The sequence below is a fragment of the Haliotis rubra genome, unplaced genomic scaffold (genome assembly GCF_003918875.1).
Source record: "Haliotis rubra isolate DU_JTF1 unplaced genomic scaffold, ASM391887v1 Scf891, whole genome shotgun sequence".
Classification (NCBI taxonomy): domain Eukaryota; kingdom Metazoa; phylum Mollusca; class Gastropoda; order Lepetellida; family Haliotidae; genus Haliotis; species Haliotis rubra.
The window spans coordinates 362,240-377,095 of NW_025767625.1; the positions used below are offsets into that span (position 1 = coordinate 362,240).

At 39.2% G+C, this 14,856-nt stretch overlaps 2 protein-coding genes across 2 annotated transcripts; one reads left to right on the top strand and one right to left on the bottom strand.

Moving 5' to 3' along the window:
• Positions 1-473: 473 nt before the first annotated feature.
• On the bottom strand, positions 474-14,460 carry LOC124263643 (zinc finger protein 287-like). The gene is made up of 3 exons (XM_046698292.1): positions 14,374-14,460; positions 11,266-11,750; positions 474-6,652 (listed from the first exon to the last, which is right to left on the bottom strand). The coding sequence occupies exons 1-3, from the start codon at positions 14,385-14,387 to the stop codon at positions 4,446-4,448; spliced, it is 2,706 nt and encodes a 901-aa protein (XP_046554248.1). The 5' UTR covers positions 14,388-14,460; the 3' UTR covers positions 474-4,445.
• On the top strand, positions 7,427-8,867 carry LOC124263644 (protein ANTAGONIST OF LIKE HETEROCHROMATIN PROTEIN 1-like). The gene has a single exon (XM_046698293.1). The coding sequence runs from the start codon at positions 7,432-7,434 to the stop codon at positions 8,632-8,634; it is 1,203 nt and encodes a 400-aa protein (XP_046554249.1). The 5' UTR covers positions 7,427-7,431; the 3' UTR covers positions 8,635-8,867.
• Positions 14,461-14,856: the final 396 nt, after the last annotated feature.

Sequence of the window (14,856 nt, forward strand, 5' to 3'; positions counted from 1 at the left end):
TAGAATGAAAACACATCAAAACTCATTTTGAGAAAAATCTTGAATTGACTCACAAGTAGAAATGACATCACACCAACATAGAAAACAAATGCAGTTACAGAATGATTATCACAGTAAAGAGGAGACAATAAAGTTATTAAATATATAAAAATGAGCAGTCATGACCTGTGTTTGTTGTAGATCGTGTCTTTAACAATAAACACTTGCTCCACACAAGTTTCTTTTCAACTTTGACCTTCAGGGTGACCTTGACCTTCAATATCATCAGCACGTCTGATCACACAATGCCATTTAGAAAGTGGTCAAATGTAACACGCTATATTTGGGATTAAACTTTCTCAGTAAAGTAGATTCTAGTACTTTTGTTGGGTTGAGTCACAACTGGTAGTTGTCTGACTTCCATTTTTGTGGATCCAGCGATGGCTGAGTGGGTTAGATGGCTGACTTTGTGTGCTGGCAATTGGGTGCCTGACTCTGAGGATGTGGGTTTGAATCCCACATAGGACTCAACCAAACAAAAGTACTAGAACCTGTACTTTACTGAGAAAGTGTAATCCCAAATATAACATGTCCTCATCTGATCGTGTTAATTTTCAAATACTGGAAGTCTTTAAACAAAGCAAGCATATGTTGATTCATTCATCCCCGATTTATAAATTAAACAATCATACAGTCAAACAAGTGATTATCAGCAACGTTTCAATAAAATATGGTTGCCACTCACCATCCAGAAATTCGGATTGAAGAATTCTAATGTGCACTGATATATTATGGATGATGTGGTCTGAGGAATGACTACGTTTCTGTGTAATTTGTTAGACATGTTCCACAGATACTCAGACGTGAAGGTTCACCTCGACACTGTTGTGTCACAATTAAATCGTGACATAACAGAGAGTTAAAACTTTGATTAAATTTATTTGCACATTTTAGAACCAAGAACCAGCCACATCATTATCAAAAGTTCCCAGGTTGTGTAAACCATCTTCCTCCATGAACAGTGTAAATGTATAGCTACACATGTTGTAGTACTGACACATCTGCAAAACGAAATAAGGGTCACTTGATGGCCTGTTTAAGAGTGGCCTTATCAACAAGGCCATTTTAATGTGTACACAGTGTACTTATGCACAAATTAGTCATGTGACTAGGTTCAAGACTGTTATCGCCTTGCATGATGTTTGTCATACATATCAAAGAATGTATGTATACTTACAGGATTTGTCTTGATCATGATTAATGTTGTGTTACACTTAGTGTCATTACAGCACTTGTAGAAAGGTTCTGTAATTCATATCAAGCTTAACTCATGTGAATCTTTCATTTCTAACTTTAATGTCATCTGTGAAACGTTGTGATATCATGATCTAAGAAATATATATTATGGCAGCTGGTTGATGAAGAAAAGCATAGGTTGTAAAGATGTATCAGTTTAACACAAATCAATGCAATCATGCGAACGCATTCTTTAAATCATTTCAGACAAACTATTAGAGCAAATATACTAGCAATACTTTAAGAAAAAAGTACTGCGGTAAAATTAGGCCAATAATATACCTACTACGCTAGGTATATTTACAGAATGAATTTGAAATGTTTCACCTTTCAAGGGGCGGTGGGGTAGCCTAATGGTTAAAGCGTCCGCTCGTCATGCTGAAGACCCGGGTTTGATTTCCCACATGGGTACAATGTGTGAAGCCCATTTCTGGTGTCCCCCGCCTTGATATTGCTGGAATACTGCTAAAAGTGGCATAAAACCATATTTACTCACATTTCAGGGTTTACTTCTGATTCCACAAACATTAATTTGTATATATTTTCACATGAGCAATGTATTCGTACCCCAAGCTGCCAGTTATACCATACATACTATGGCAGGCAAGGTGAGAAGGGTTACCTCCCTTCAGCACTTGCATGACAGACTATGAGATGTGAACTGAACTGAATATCTGAACTAACAACAGCTTCCTGATGAAAGCTACTCACTAGAAATCACTGATTATCTCCGCAGTATAAATATAGATAATGGTACCCAGGACAAACAGGGTGGCCACACCAATCATGTAACGTATATGACCGACTATAAGTCGGATCTGACTATAAGTCGGGGCCCCTTTCTCAACCCTCTAAATTCTTGCCAAAACCATGTAATATAAGTCGACCCCTTTCCCCGTATGTATCGGTATTGGGTAGATCAACGTAATAGAACACGTGTATGGCAACAATATTCAGCATGTGTGACAATGTTCTGTATCTACTGATTAAAGCCTTGATTTGGTCTACACACATAAGCAATGTATTACTGTTTAAGTTAAAATATAAACTCACTAATATATTCAGCACACTTTCATCAAGAAGTAAGTTAAGTTTCAGTTCTGGTAGACTGACAATGGATTCTTAAGCAGTTTAAAGTTGTTCCAGGATGTCTTCCTTATTCAACTGCAAACATTGTTATTCAGTTTGCAAAATAATTCTGTCTACAATATACCAAAAAAATACAATCACAATAATTATGTTTATACAGATATCACTGTAACCAGGTCATTTCCCACACTCTTCAAATAATTTAACATTACAAAATAGTTTAGTGAGTTAAGTTTTACACAGCACTCAGCAATATTTCAGCTATATGATGGCTGAACAAAATCAAACTGCACTGTGTTAACTATAAAGTATATATAACCACATAATTGGTTCAACATCACCACACTACAACATGCTGCTTAGCAGACAATACATAAGCATGATTGAAAAAAACATTTTACATCATTCGTATTGATGATTAATGAATTTTCTTTAAGAAATTCACTGAAGTAAAATTTATAAAAGCATCTTAGGAGAATGTCAATGGCTGCAGTATGTGATGCTGCACACTCCTGCTGGTGATCACAAACATAGATAAGCAAACATATTAAGTAACAACTTTCACATGGTATAACACTCGAGATGAGGTATAACACGCACGTACCATATTATACACTAATAAACACCCACTGTTTAACTTCTAGACCAATGAGTAAGTAATTCTTATATGCCCCCTTACAAATATTGAAAATTTACATGTTATTAAACATTTTCTTTTCTACTTTACAGATTTAAAAAAAATAAAAGTAGCACAGAAGTTGTATGCCCAGTAACCGTATATGAAAACAGTTGTACTGTCATCTAAGATTGAATTAATTTTCTTTTTGCCTCTGCACAAGCTCGGAATCACTTTTAACTCACTGTGTACGATTTTGATAACCATCCACCCCCTCACCCAAAACACACATACACACACACACTAAGCACCAAACGTGCCAAATATATAGGAAATATGGAAATCCAAAAGAACAGTGACAGGTGACATCAGAAAACATGCAGAAATTATTTCTTTAAAGAATTGTTTAATAATAAAAACATCCAACTGTGAGTATAAGACACAGTGACCGGTCCTGAAATGTCTGGAATAAATTAAACCTCCTCTTGCTCACACTCCACGGAAAAATGCCAGGAACCCAACATTTACAATGGATCTGATTATCAGCATTAAAACAATGTACTGGGTATATATTTCAGAGGTTTAGAATGACCTTGAAGCTCATGACCTTGACCTTGTGAATTATGACTGATGCCATTCCTTCTGTCCGTATTTTCCCAAACCAGACACCTCATAAAAATCAGACATTTTATCTCATGCGTCAGTGTGAAGATCTCACGACATCTCCATATATGGTCGAAGGTGAACCCTCTATGACCTATTGATCACCCAATCAAAATGAAGGGTTCTTAAGACAATAAGAAAAGGAGACAATCAGAAATGGTGATTTAAAGTTTGTTTTCTACCAACAGAAATATGCTGTTCTGGATATTTTGCTCACACTTACAAAGAACGTAGAAGCCTCGGAGCTGATTGGCTCTTCGAAAGGTGTCCTCTGGAGGTGTCATAAATATCCGCAAAGAGCAGAAGACTTGATTGCAAGGATATTCTGTCACATTAAGCTATATATCTTAAACATTTCTTTTGATTCATAAGGGGGCAGTGGGTAGCCTAGTGGTTAAAGTGTTAGTTTGTCACACCAAAAGTCTGGATTCAATTCCCAACATTGTTACAATGTGTGAAGCTTGCTTCTTGAATATGAATTAGATTCACTAAACTTTGACCTTTGAAAAAACGTCTGCCACCCCATCACCTAGTTTTTACATGTCCGCTTCACATCAACCCTCATCTGCTTTACACGTCTGTGTACACACCGACTTTGTCAAAAGTGTGCAGCTCACAGACCTTGTTTTACATGTCTGCTTCACATCAACCTTGACCTTGTTATACAAGTATTCTACACATGAACCTTGATCTTGTTTCACAAGTCTACTACACATCATCCTTGACCTTACTTAAAAATCTGTTTCACTTCAACCTGGCTACAACTTGTTTCACAAGTCATCTACTCATTGACCTTGAACATCTACATGTCTGCTGAATGGTGACCTTCACCCCCAAGTTGTCCATGTGGGTGCTGAGGTGGGAACACAGGTGGACCATGGTCATGATTGCGAAGATGAGCAGGCATGGGATTGTTTGGTGGATGGAGCGGCTGAAGCTGAGACGAGACCGTCACCATCGGCTGCAAGGTGTGGGGCTGACATAGAGCAGTCTGCACCGGGTCAGGCTGATGAGTATGTCCAGGGTTCACCATGTGGTGGGAGGGGCGCTCTCTGTGGGGTGAGGGTGGGCAGGGGTAGTTCCTGGGTGAAAGGGGAGGCTGATACATCCCTGCTGATGGTGACATGGGGGCCTGGTACACCTGGGCGCCGGGAGACACAGGTGCTTGGTACACAGGGAGGGGTGGGGAGACTGGAGGTGGGTGGTAGTTGATGGGCAGCTGCATGTTAACACCCCGAGGATTGTGGTGGATTGAGGTTGGATTGTGGGTATGTGGGTACACCGATGCATCCTGGGTCTGTGTTGATGGCTTTGGAGCATGAAGCTGAACATCTGTTTCAGCTTTGGATAGCATCTGTCGAGACAAGTCTAATGACTTCTCGGCTATTTCCTGAATATCTGCATTATCACCGGATGTATGGACTTCTACAATGAATTCAGATGCATCCAGTCCACCAAGTTCTTTGCCATGACTCTTTATATGGGTCCTCATGTTGTCTGCTCTAGTTCCAACCTTCCGACAGAGCTTACAAATAAACTGCTTCTGAGGAGAGTGGATGGTCCTGATGTGTTTGGTGAGTCCGCCCTTGTCCGGGAAGCAGGCCCCACAAGTTGAACACATGAAGTTCTTCTTGGCGTTGTGGCGTTTCTCGTGAGCCTTGCAGCAGTTCTTGGTCTTGAAAGTCTTTGTGCAAATGCCACATTTGAATGGTGTGGTTGTCTTGTGGGTGTACTGGTGGGTGTAGAGGGAGGACATGCACTTGAATGACTTCTGACAGACGCTACAAACAAATGGCCGCTCATCCTGATGAACAAATGAGTGAGCTTCTAGGTTACTCTTGAACATGAACTGACGGCCACAGATGTCACACATGAACCTGTTCACATCACTCGTGTGACGCCGCCGATGGACGTTTCGCAGATGTTCAGACTTATAAAATTTCAAGCAGATATCACACTGGAAGTTTCTCTCCTGGACATGGTACGACTCCTCGTGAGTCTTTAGAGCTTGTCTAGTGATGAAGCCTTTCTCACAGATGCTGCACTTGTACGGCCGATCCCCTGTATGGATCATCTGGTGAGTCTTGAGGCTGTTCCTGTAAGTGAAGGTCTTCCCACAGGTATCACACACAAACTGACTCATAGTCCCGGTCTCATGGATGGCCTCCTTATGTGCCTTCAAGTGTGTTGCAGTCAGGTAAGACTTTTGGCACTGGTCACATTGGTAAGGACGCTCACCACGATGCTTCCTCATGTGGAGCTTGTAGCTGTGGTGGAAGTTAAACGTCGTTCCACACTCTTCACATGAGTACGGCTTTGTGGAGCTATGGAGGCCTCGTTTATGATGTGTCAAAGAATCCATGGAGGAGAATGGTTTCCCACACTCATCACACTGAAAGCTCTTCCAGTGCCGATCAGAGTGTCTTTTGTATGCTCGTTTAGTATCAAACTTCTTTTGGCATAGTGTGCATGTTAGGTCAGCAGGTATTGGATGCTGTTGCTCCTTCTTAGAATCTTTCTTCACCTTCGTCTTGGGCTTCACAGATGTCAGCTGTTTCAACTTAATTTTCAGTGATAGTTTGGCAGCAGTTTTTCTTCCTCTCTTCTTGGGAACAACAGATTTTGTCGGCACCTTCCTCTTTAAAGCAGGCTTCCTCTTACTTCTCCGTTTGGACTCCAACCAGTCTTCATCATTATCTGCCTCTTCGTCATTGTCTGCCTCTTCATCATTAACATCTTCCTCTTCAGCATCATCAGCAACAGCAGACTCTTCTCCTATCTCTGGCAGGTAGTCTTTGTCCTTCTTGTCCTCATGGTCCTCCTCAGCATTGTCCTCATCCAGCATCCAGTCCTCATCTGGATCTGGTTCAAGTTCTGGTTTGATGCCCTCTGATACTGCTAGGTCATTTATCGGCGTCTCTGCACTCAGTCTGATTGGATGGTCTTGGCTTGTGCCTGCAGACCCACTGGCGACAGATCCTGTCCATCTTACATCTATGGTTGGACTGCCTGAAATCATATGAAATATAGTTTTCAACATTTCATAAAATAAACAGTATTAAACACACTTAATCTGTATTTATGCATATATTCGTCAGTCTAAGGCTCACTTGCACAAAGTCCTCTTAGTACTGTGACTGTTTTGGGTCCCAAATATGGCCATTACAAAAGTATTAGCCTTGGAATTGATTTGAGCAAGTGGGAACGGATCCCAAAAGGATCCCAAAGATTTTGTACATTTCATAACATGTATCAGTTAACCATTTATGTAGATGTTGTACTATCACAAGGCTATTTGTATGGGTCCTAGGTCTCTGTTCCTTACTCTAAATGGTAAAACCATTCCTACAAAACAAAATTTAAAAAAATATTGTGCTTAGGGAAACATTTATCAAGCTTTGGGGTGTGTGTGTGTGTGTGTGTGTGTGTGTGTGTTTGTTTGTTATATATTTCTATACTTTGCTAACATTTTAATATAATGTTTACAAAAATTATCCTTTTTTCAAGATAACTTTCACTATGCTACAATTTTCAAAATTAAAATTACAAATTCACATGTTTAAAAATTTAAGTGTTTTAAATTAGCAATTAATATTGAGACTGCTCAACGTATTTAAAACATGAACTATATTGTATTCCAGTACTTCAACACATAATTTAACAGTGACAATTGAAGGATCGTGACAAATTACAAAATGACCATCTCATATAATAATTTGATGAGAAATTGTGAAAATTGCCAATTGTCTCCCTTGATGCGTTAAGGGAGAGAACTCTAGTAAAGCAAGATGGCTGACATTCTACTGAAGTCAGTTCCATTCGTCCTGGATTTTCTCGACATTGACAATACAGACATCCTACAATCAGGCATTTTGAGTGACAGTTCCTATGATGACGACATAGTGGCTGTAATTATTCATGCAATGAACCAGAGAGAGTCAGAAAATGGAACAGAGCTTTATACCAAGACAAACAGACATGCGAGAGTTGAGCCAATTTACAGAATCTGCAGCGAAGAAGACTACAGAAGGCACTTTAGAATGAACAAGGTGATGTTTGAAGAGCTACTTAAAACACTTGAAAGTCATACAGATCAGCAGTCAGCACATTCGGGCGGGCGACCAGAATTATCAACAGAAATGAGACTGTACATCACCTTGAATTACTTGGGTAGTCGAAAAAGTATGAGACAGCTGGCTAAGATTTACCAGGTTAGTGAAAGTTCTATTTTGATCTCTGTGAGGAAGGTTGTTTCTACAATCTATCAAGTTATGCAAACGTTTATAAAGTGGCCTGAATCTTCCAGACTGGCAAACATAGCTGAAAACTTCAGCCATCTAACAGGAATGCCCAGAGTGGTTGGCGTCATAGATGTATCACATATTCATGTAAGGGCACCTGTAGCCCAAAAAGATTACTACACAAATCTGAGAGGGAAACTTTCAATCATACTCCAGGCGGTCTGTGATCATAAGATGAAGTTTCTACACTGCTGCACAGGCTGGCCAGGATCTGTGGACGATGCAAGTGTGTTCCATGATTCCGATTTATACATGGATGTCATGAACAACCAATCGAAATTCTTTCCACCTGGGCACTACCTGGTCGCAGATTCAGCTTATCCACTTCAAGACTGGCTGCTGACTCCATTTGATGAAAGTGAAAATTTAAATGAGTCCCAAGTGAAATTCAACCAGACCCACAAAGACACTGGGGAAGTGATACAGAGGGCATTTGCACATTTGAAGGCAAGGTTTCCTAGACTATATTACATCGATATGATGGACATGGAAGACATAGTGAAAGTGATATTAGTCTGTTGTGCCCTTCATAATTACTGCCATGAGAAAGGTGATGTTGAGTTGTTCAAAGATGCTGAATCAAATGAAGAAGAGACAGCTGTTCATGATGCCGACTTTAACACTCACAGGGAGGAGGGGATTGTTAGGAGAATTGAGATCACACAGATTATTGCGTCTCCACAGAAATAATTCAAGTAAACTTTGAACATTAATCATGTTAATGGAATGTGTTGGACAGGTTATCACTAATGTGAGGCATAAGACACATACAAACTACTGCAAGGGCATTCCATTGTGCAAATACTGACGAATCAATGTCTTGCATTCAACTTTGGTAAAGGCATTGAGAATTACAATCAATGTTAAAATAATACTAATAATGTTGATGATACAAGGAAATATGAAATAAATGCATATGCACATTTCTTTTTGTTATCATTTATCAATTATGTATGTTCACAATATGACCTCTCCCTAAACAGGGGTGGTAGGGTAGCCTGGTGGTTAAAGTGTTCGCTTGCTACACCAAAGACCCGTGTTCGATTCCCCACATTGGTACTATGTGTGAAGCCCATTTCTGGTGTCTCGCACCGTGATATTGCTCGAATATTTGCTGAAGGTGGCGTAAAACTTAACTCACTCACTCCCTAATCATTCTAATCGATGTTCAGATACTAGTATATGTTCATGAAGGTGAATGGCTGCTTCTGTTTACAAACACTTCTCGTAATCTCACTAAAACCTTCGGTATGACAGCTTGTCTTACTGGAGATTACTTTTTTTAGCATGAAACATTTCTTTATAATCATAATTTTGATACTTGTTTGTATTAATTTGCAAATTCAGATTTCAAGTCTTAAGGCTGAACATGTTGAAAACCAAAAGCACTAAAACAGACCATTTCACTTAATCTTGCTTCAGTCACATGTGATCTTATACTGATCATAGATGATCAGAATCAACTCTATAATGGCCATGATAACACAAATTTCACCTTGCATGACAATAAAAAAGAAATCTCAAAAACATATAATTTTGCAAGGCAACATCATACAAAACATATAATTTTGGCATTCCAATTCTTATTGGAATAGACCGCCTCCGTGGTTTAGTGGTAAGAGCGTCTGCCCGGAGATCGGAAGGTCGCGGTTTCGATCCCCGACCGCGTCATACCAAAAGACGTTAAAATATGGTACTTGTTGGTCCCTGCCTGGCGCTCGGCTTTAATGGGTACAACAAGGACTGGTTGGCTCGGAGTCAGTATAATGTGTCTGAGTGGGGTATTCATGCTTCACTGCGGCATGGTATCTCAGTGGGCTAGCACTATAAAACCAGCTTCAGTCTGGGCTAGTACAAGCAGCCGCACTTACACATACACACGCATGCACGTCGTCATATGAGCGAAATATTCTCAAGCACGACGTTAAACCCAATTTCACCTCACCTCACCTCACCTTATTGGAATATCTGACGAGCACGTGATTTGTTTGTGACTCAAGCTGTTTTTGGTTGGTTTATTCCACAAGCAAACTGAGAGTCTTGTGGGTTTTCCTTGGTTTCTTATTTGGAATTTGTATGTTGTTTTATATGGGGTAGACTCAATTGGTCATATCCAACTGGTCCACAGATCATTGTTGGATGAGTGGTTGTGTAGAATAACTTGATCCTGATAATCGGTCAGGATTGTTACTAGACAGCACCATCCCTGTTTCAAGATGCATGCAAAGTACAGGCAGAACATCAACTTTTAATTCCACTTTTATAGGTACTTTGCAGCTTCATTCCAAATAAATCCAACTGGAAATAAACCGTTGTGGTGTGGCCTAGCAGTAACCTTCCAAGGAGTGGCAGTTGACAGCCTGATATAACCTAAGCATAGACCATGATTTTCAGGTGTCTATGTAAGCAATTTGATTCCAGATAAATTAAAAGGAAGGACACCCATTGGTATTCCTGGTTAGAATTGGTCTAGCCTATACTGGTAAGAACTGGTAAGAACTAGCAGAAACTAGTAAGAACTAGCCCATACAGGTAAATAGCAGATAAATGGATCATGTGGTTGATGACATGTCATTGTAATCCTGAAGTGATTTTATATCGGCCCACATACAGAGCTGGAATATTGCTGAGAGTTAAAACAAACACACAGACGCAGCAACAAAAAGTGGACATGCATTTTGTGATCTTGCAATTATGCAATGTTAGTAATCATGTAGTTTTGTACATAAACTTCAAAATCGTCTACTGAAGAAGTATTAGTGAATTGCATTTACATATACTACCCATCAAAAGTTTAGACTCACTTAAAGCACTCACTAAATGTTATGTATATATATATGGTTACATCAAAGATGAATTTCTCCACTAACTTGGGGGAACCAACTGAAAACCTTATGCAGATGAACTGCACGAGTATCATGTATCAAATTGTTGAAAAACATGTGCAAATAGTGCATGTGAACAGTTGGGTTTTGGTGTAAAGTTTTGTTAAGAATTCGCCAATTTTCACTGAGTTTCATCATTTATTGAACTCATGACAATAATCTTTCCAACGTCACAAATATGTTTTGCAGTACATCAGTTCATGTGTAAACAGTACCTTTAAACAGTGTGGAATATTTTGCAAAATCTAGTTAGGAACAGTTGACAGAAGTTAGTGGCAACATTTACACTAGTGAGTCTAAACTTTTGATGGGTAGTGTATTTACATTCAGTATACAATTTCTGAGGGTATAAATGATGAGTATATTTCACAAATGGGTGAAGCACACACTGCACATACATTGAGATTTTCATATTCTTTAAACCCCTATTACCTACCAACTGTCCGATTCTTTGGTTCAGGGGGCAGGGCATCCTCATCTGCTCTGTCATACTTCCTCATCAGTTCCAGTCTCCCAAGGGAGGTAACTTTATCAAACCAGCTCTTGTCAAAGGCCTTCTGCTTCGGAGGCAGCGCAGGGAAAGGTTTGGCCAACTTTGACATGCCAGTGACCTGGCTGCCGTCTTTCTGTGTTGGAACACCGGCACTGGAATAAGAGGAAGCAGTGCTGCTTCCATATTGTTGATCAGGGTATGCCTCTCCAAAGGAATTTCTTTCTGTTGTCTCAGAGACTTCGATTACGCCTATTTCTTCATTTCCGTTAATACTGATGGACAGGGTGCCATTGAGGGACACGGAGTTGACGGTGAGAAATGTTTGGTACAGATACTGTGCCTCCTCCAAGAATATCACTTTGATCTTTTCCTTCAAGCTGTAAGTACTGGCCGGTACTGGGGAATATGTTGAAACATCTGGAGGCGGTCTGAAATGATGAAAAGAATGTAGAGAAGCTTGGGTTACTTGCAGTAGCTTTTTAATGTATATAATAAACACAGTTTATAAATCATAGGACTGCATCCATGGTGTAGTGGTTAGAGCGTCCGCCAAAGAGTGGAAGGTCGCAGGTTCGATCCCTGGCCGCGTCATACCAAATGATGTAAATATATGGTACTTGTTCCCTGCCTGGCACTCTGCATTAATGGGTTAAACAAGGACTGATCGGCTCGAAGTCAGTATAAAGTGTCTGGGTGGGGTATTCATGCTTCACTGCAGCATGGTATCTCAGTGGGCTAGCACTATAAAACCAGCTTAAGTCTGGGCTAGTACAAGCAGCCACACAAACACACGCATGCACGGACCTTTTTGCAAAAATAGCTTCTTGTCCGACTTTTGAACATGTTTTATCAACGTGCAAGAATAGTAATCTTTGCTAGAATACATGAAATTTGTTTTGCTGTTTAACGCAACACTCAGCAATTAGACCAGCTATATGACAACAGGCTGTAATAATCGAGTCTGAGCCAGACAATCCAGTGATCAACAGCATGAAGAACAATCTACGCAAATAGGATATGATTACATGTGTCAACCAAGCAAGCAAGCCCGACCTCCCGATCCCATTAGTCGCCTCTTACAACAAGCTTGGGTTGCTGAAGACCAGTTCTAACCTGAACCTTCACAGGTCACATGAAATTTGTTATAAGCAAGCCCCTGATGTCAGTATTGTGGAGGTCCCAGATACAAGGAAACTGTACAGGTTTATCATTCTATCACGGTCTGTGGTATTATCAACTACACTAACAGATTCAATTACACATAAAAAAACATTTCCTGTTGCAGTACCACAAAGTCCAGTATAGCTTATAAATATATGAACATCCATATCCCAAATAATGTTGATAAAAACTGATATTTGTGGCAGCCATGAGATGAATATGCTGAATGACAATGGGTTCAAATCCAAGATTCACTGTGGTCATTATTCTTGGTTTGCCAGCACCATGTCCTCCGTGTATGAAATAGCTGCCTGCCCGGAACTATTTAACTTTCTGTCAGGCAAGAGAATTGGAAATGTCTCTAGCCCAACCACCTAGCCTGATTGGCAAGTGAAAATTTAAAATTTAATGGCAATTTGTTCCTTGCTATGTACATCCCTTTGGGATAAGTCATGTGATTATAACCTTCTAGCCTCTAACAGGCAGCTTGGGTTATCCAGGACAATAATGTGTTAATGTGCTTTGAGCATACCTTCCTGGCATGGAGACAGTGCAATATAAATGCCATAATTATCATTATTATTATATCAGTGAACCTCAATTCAAACTAGTGTGAAAAAAATTATTTTTTTTTTATCACTTTATTTCTTTATGATGGGGACATAATTGTTGCGTTTGTGGTACATGTAAATATACAAGTGAAATGTTGGACACTAATATTCAAGGCCAGCTACCCCTCCCTGGTTGGTAAGATATTGAAATATTTTCACACACTTCATGTACCTGTTTGGGAATTTCACTAACAAGATTAATGTTAAGACCTATATTATGCAGACTTTGCTCCAACATTAGGCTGAGACCATGTACCATATTATGTAACTAACGGTGACCTCAAACACAATCACATGCATTCACTGGGACAACTAGAATCCGCAATATTTTCATGTTAACTATATTCTGGATTATTAAAGTTTTGCATTGAAAAATGACTGACCAACTGACATAAAAAATTTCCATATTTATTTCATGTGAATGACATCTTAAGATTCTGCAGAGAGTTATGGCTTTAAATGTTACGTTTTAAAATTGGCAATTGTACACATTTAAAAAACATATAACTTTTATAAATTATCAGTAATAATTGTAATAATATTTTGTGTTTATAATGAAATAGTGGAATCCTTTACCATACCTTTATGTCTATACTATATCTATACATAATTATTATCTCAAGAAACATATATACTGAGTATAGATCTATGTGTCACAATAATGAAACATAATTCATGTTCTTTTGAGCAAACTTGTTCCAAGTGGCTGGCTTATCGTAATTATCTTGAATTTACACTTCCTACAAATATTCATACACTTATACACTATATTCTTATTCATCTTTATTGATATATATATATGTCAGTTGAAACGCAATTTAAATACATATTCAATTTATTTAAGTTGTTCCACATTTCGTTGCAAATATATTTCCGTGTCACTGAGTAAGGGTTGTCAAAAGTTACCTCCCTTTAACTAACAAAGGCGATGTTTTAGTCGGGGGGCGACAGACTATTCAGGGCTTCTAATGGAACCTGTGTACACATCTGAAAGCTGACATGTATCGAACTCATCTGTCTTGAAGACATGTGCGTCAGACTCATGAGTAATGTGTTCAAAATACGACACAATACACCAAACAGTATGGAGGATGCTTTTGCTAGGCCACGCAAACAGACATACTCGCTTTTCATAATAATCCACCAAACACACCTTCCACATGCGTCCAAAGTCGGACCCGATTGACATTACACAATTCAGATTTATAAACAACGAAGCATGAAGATTGAAATAACGGCAATTAACGGCATTTCTTGGAGTTAGGCGGTTCCAACTTACCCATCTGAAGCCATTGTGAGAGGGCGCTACGAGCGGGCACTTTGGTGTGGCCTAGTTTCAATACCGACTCATAAAAACGCTTCGTGGTTTTTAGCTATTTTACTGAGACACAAGTTTATATTCTTCGAGTATGTGGTTCGAAACTTCCTCTCCTTCACGATGGATCCTTCTTTGACAACATTTGTTTTCTACTCATTGACCTTGACATTCAATAATATAACATTTCGAAATTATATACTGACCGAGTTATCATATGCATTTTAAATAACATCAACTGCAAAGTTCAAAGTAAATGATGTGCAGGTTGTCCATGCTACCTTACAACGACTTAGATTGCCGATGTTATCCAATGAAAAGCACAACAGAAAATACAAAAAGATGTTTAGATTTTGGAATAAACTTAGGCCTAGGTTCACGATAAGCACTCTTTTCGGAAAACATAAATTTAATTACCTCTTCTTAAGATGGGCATAAGTGAGGTAT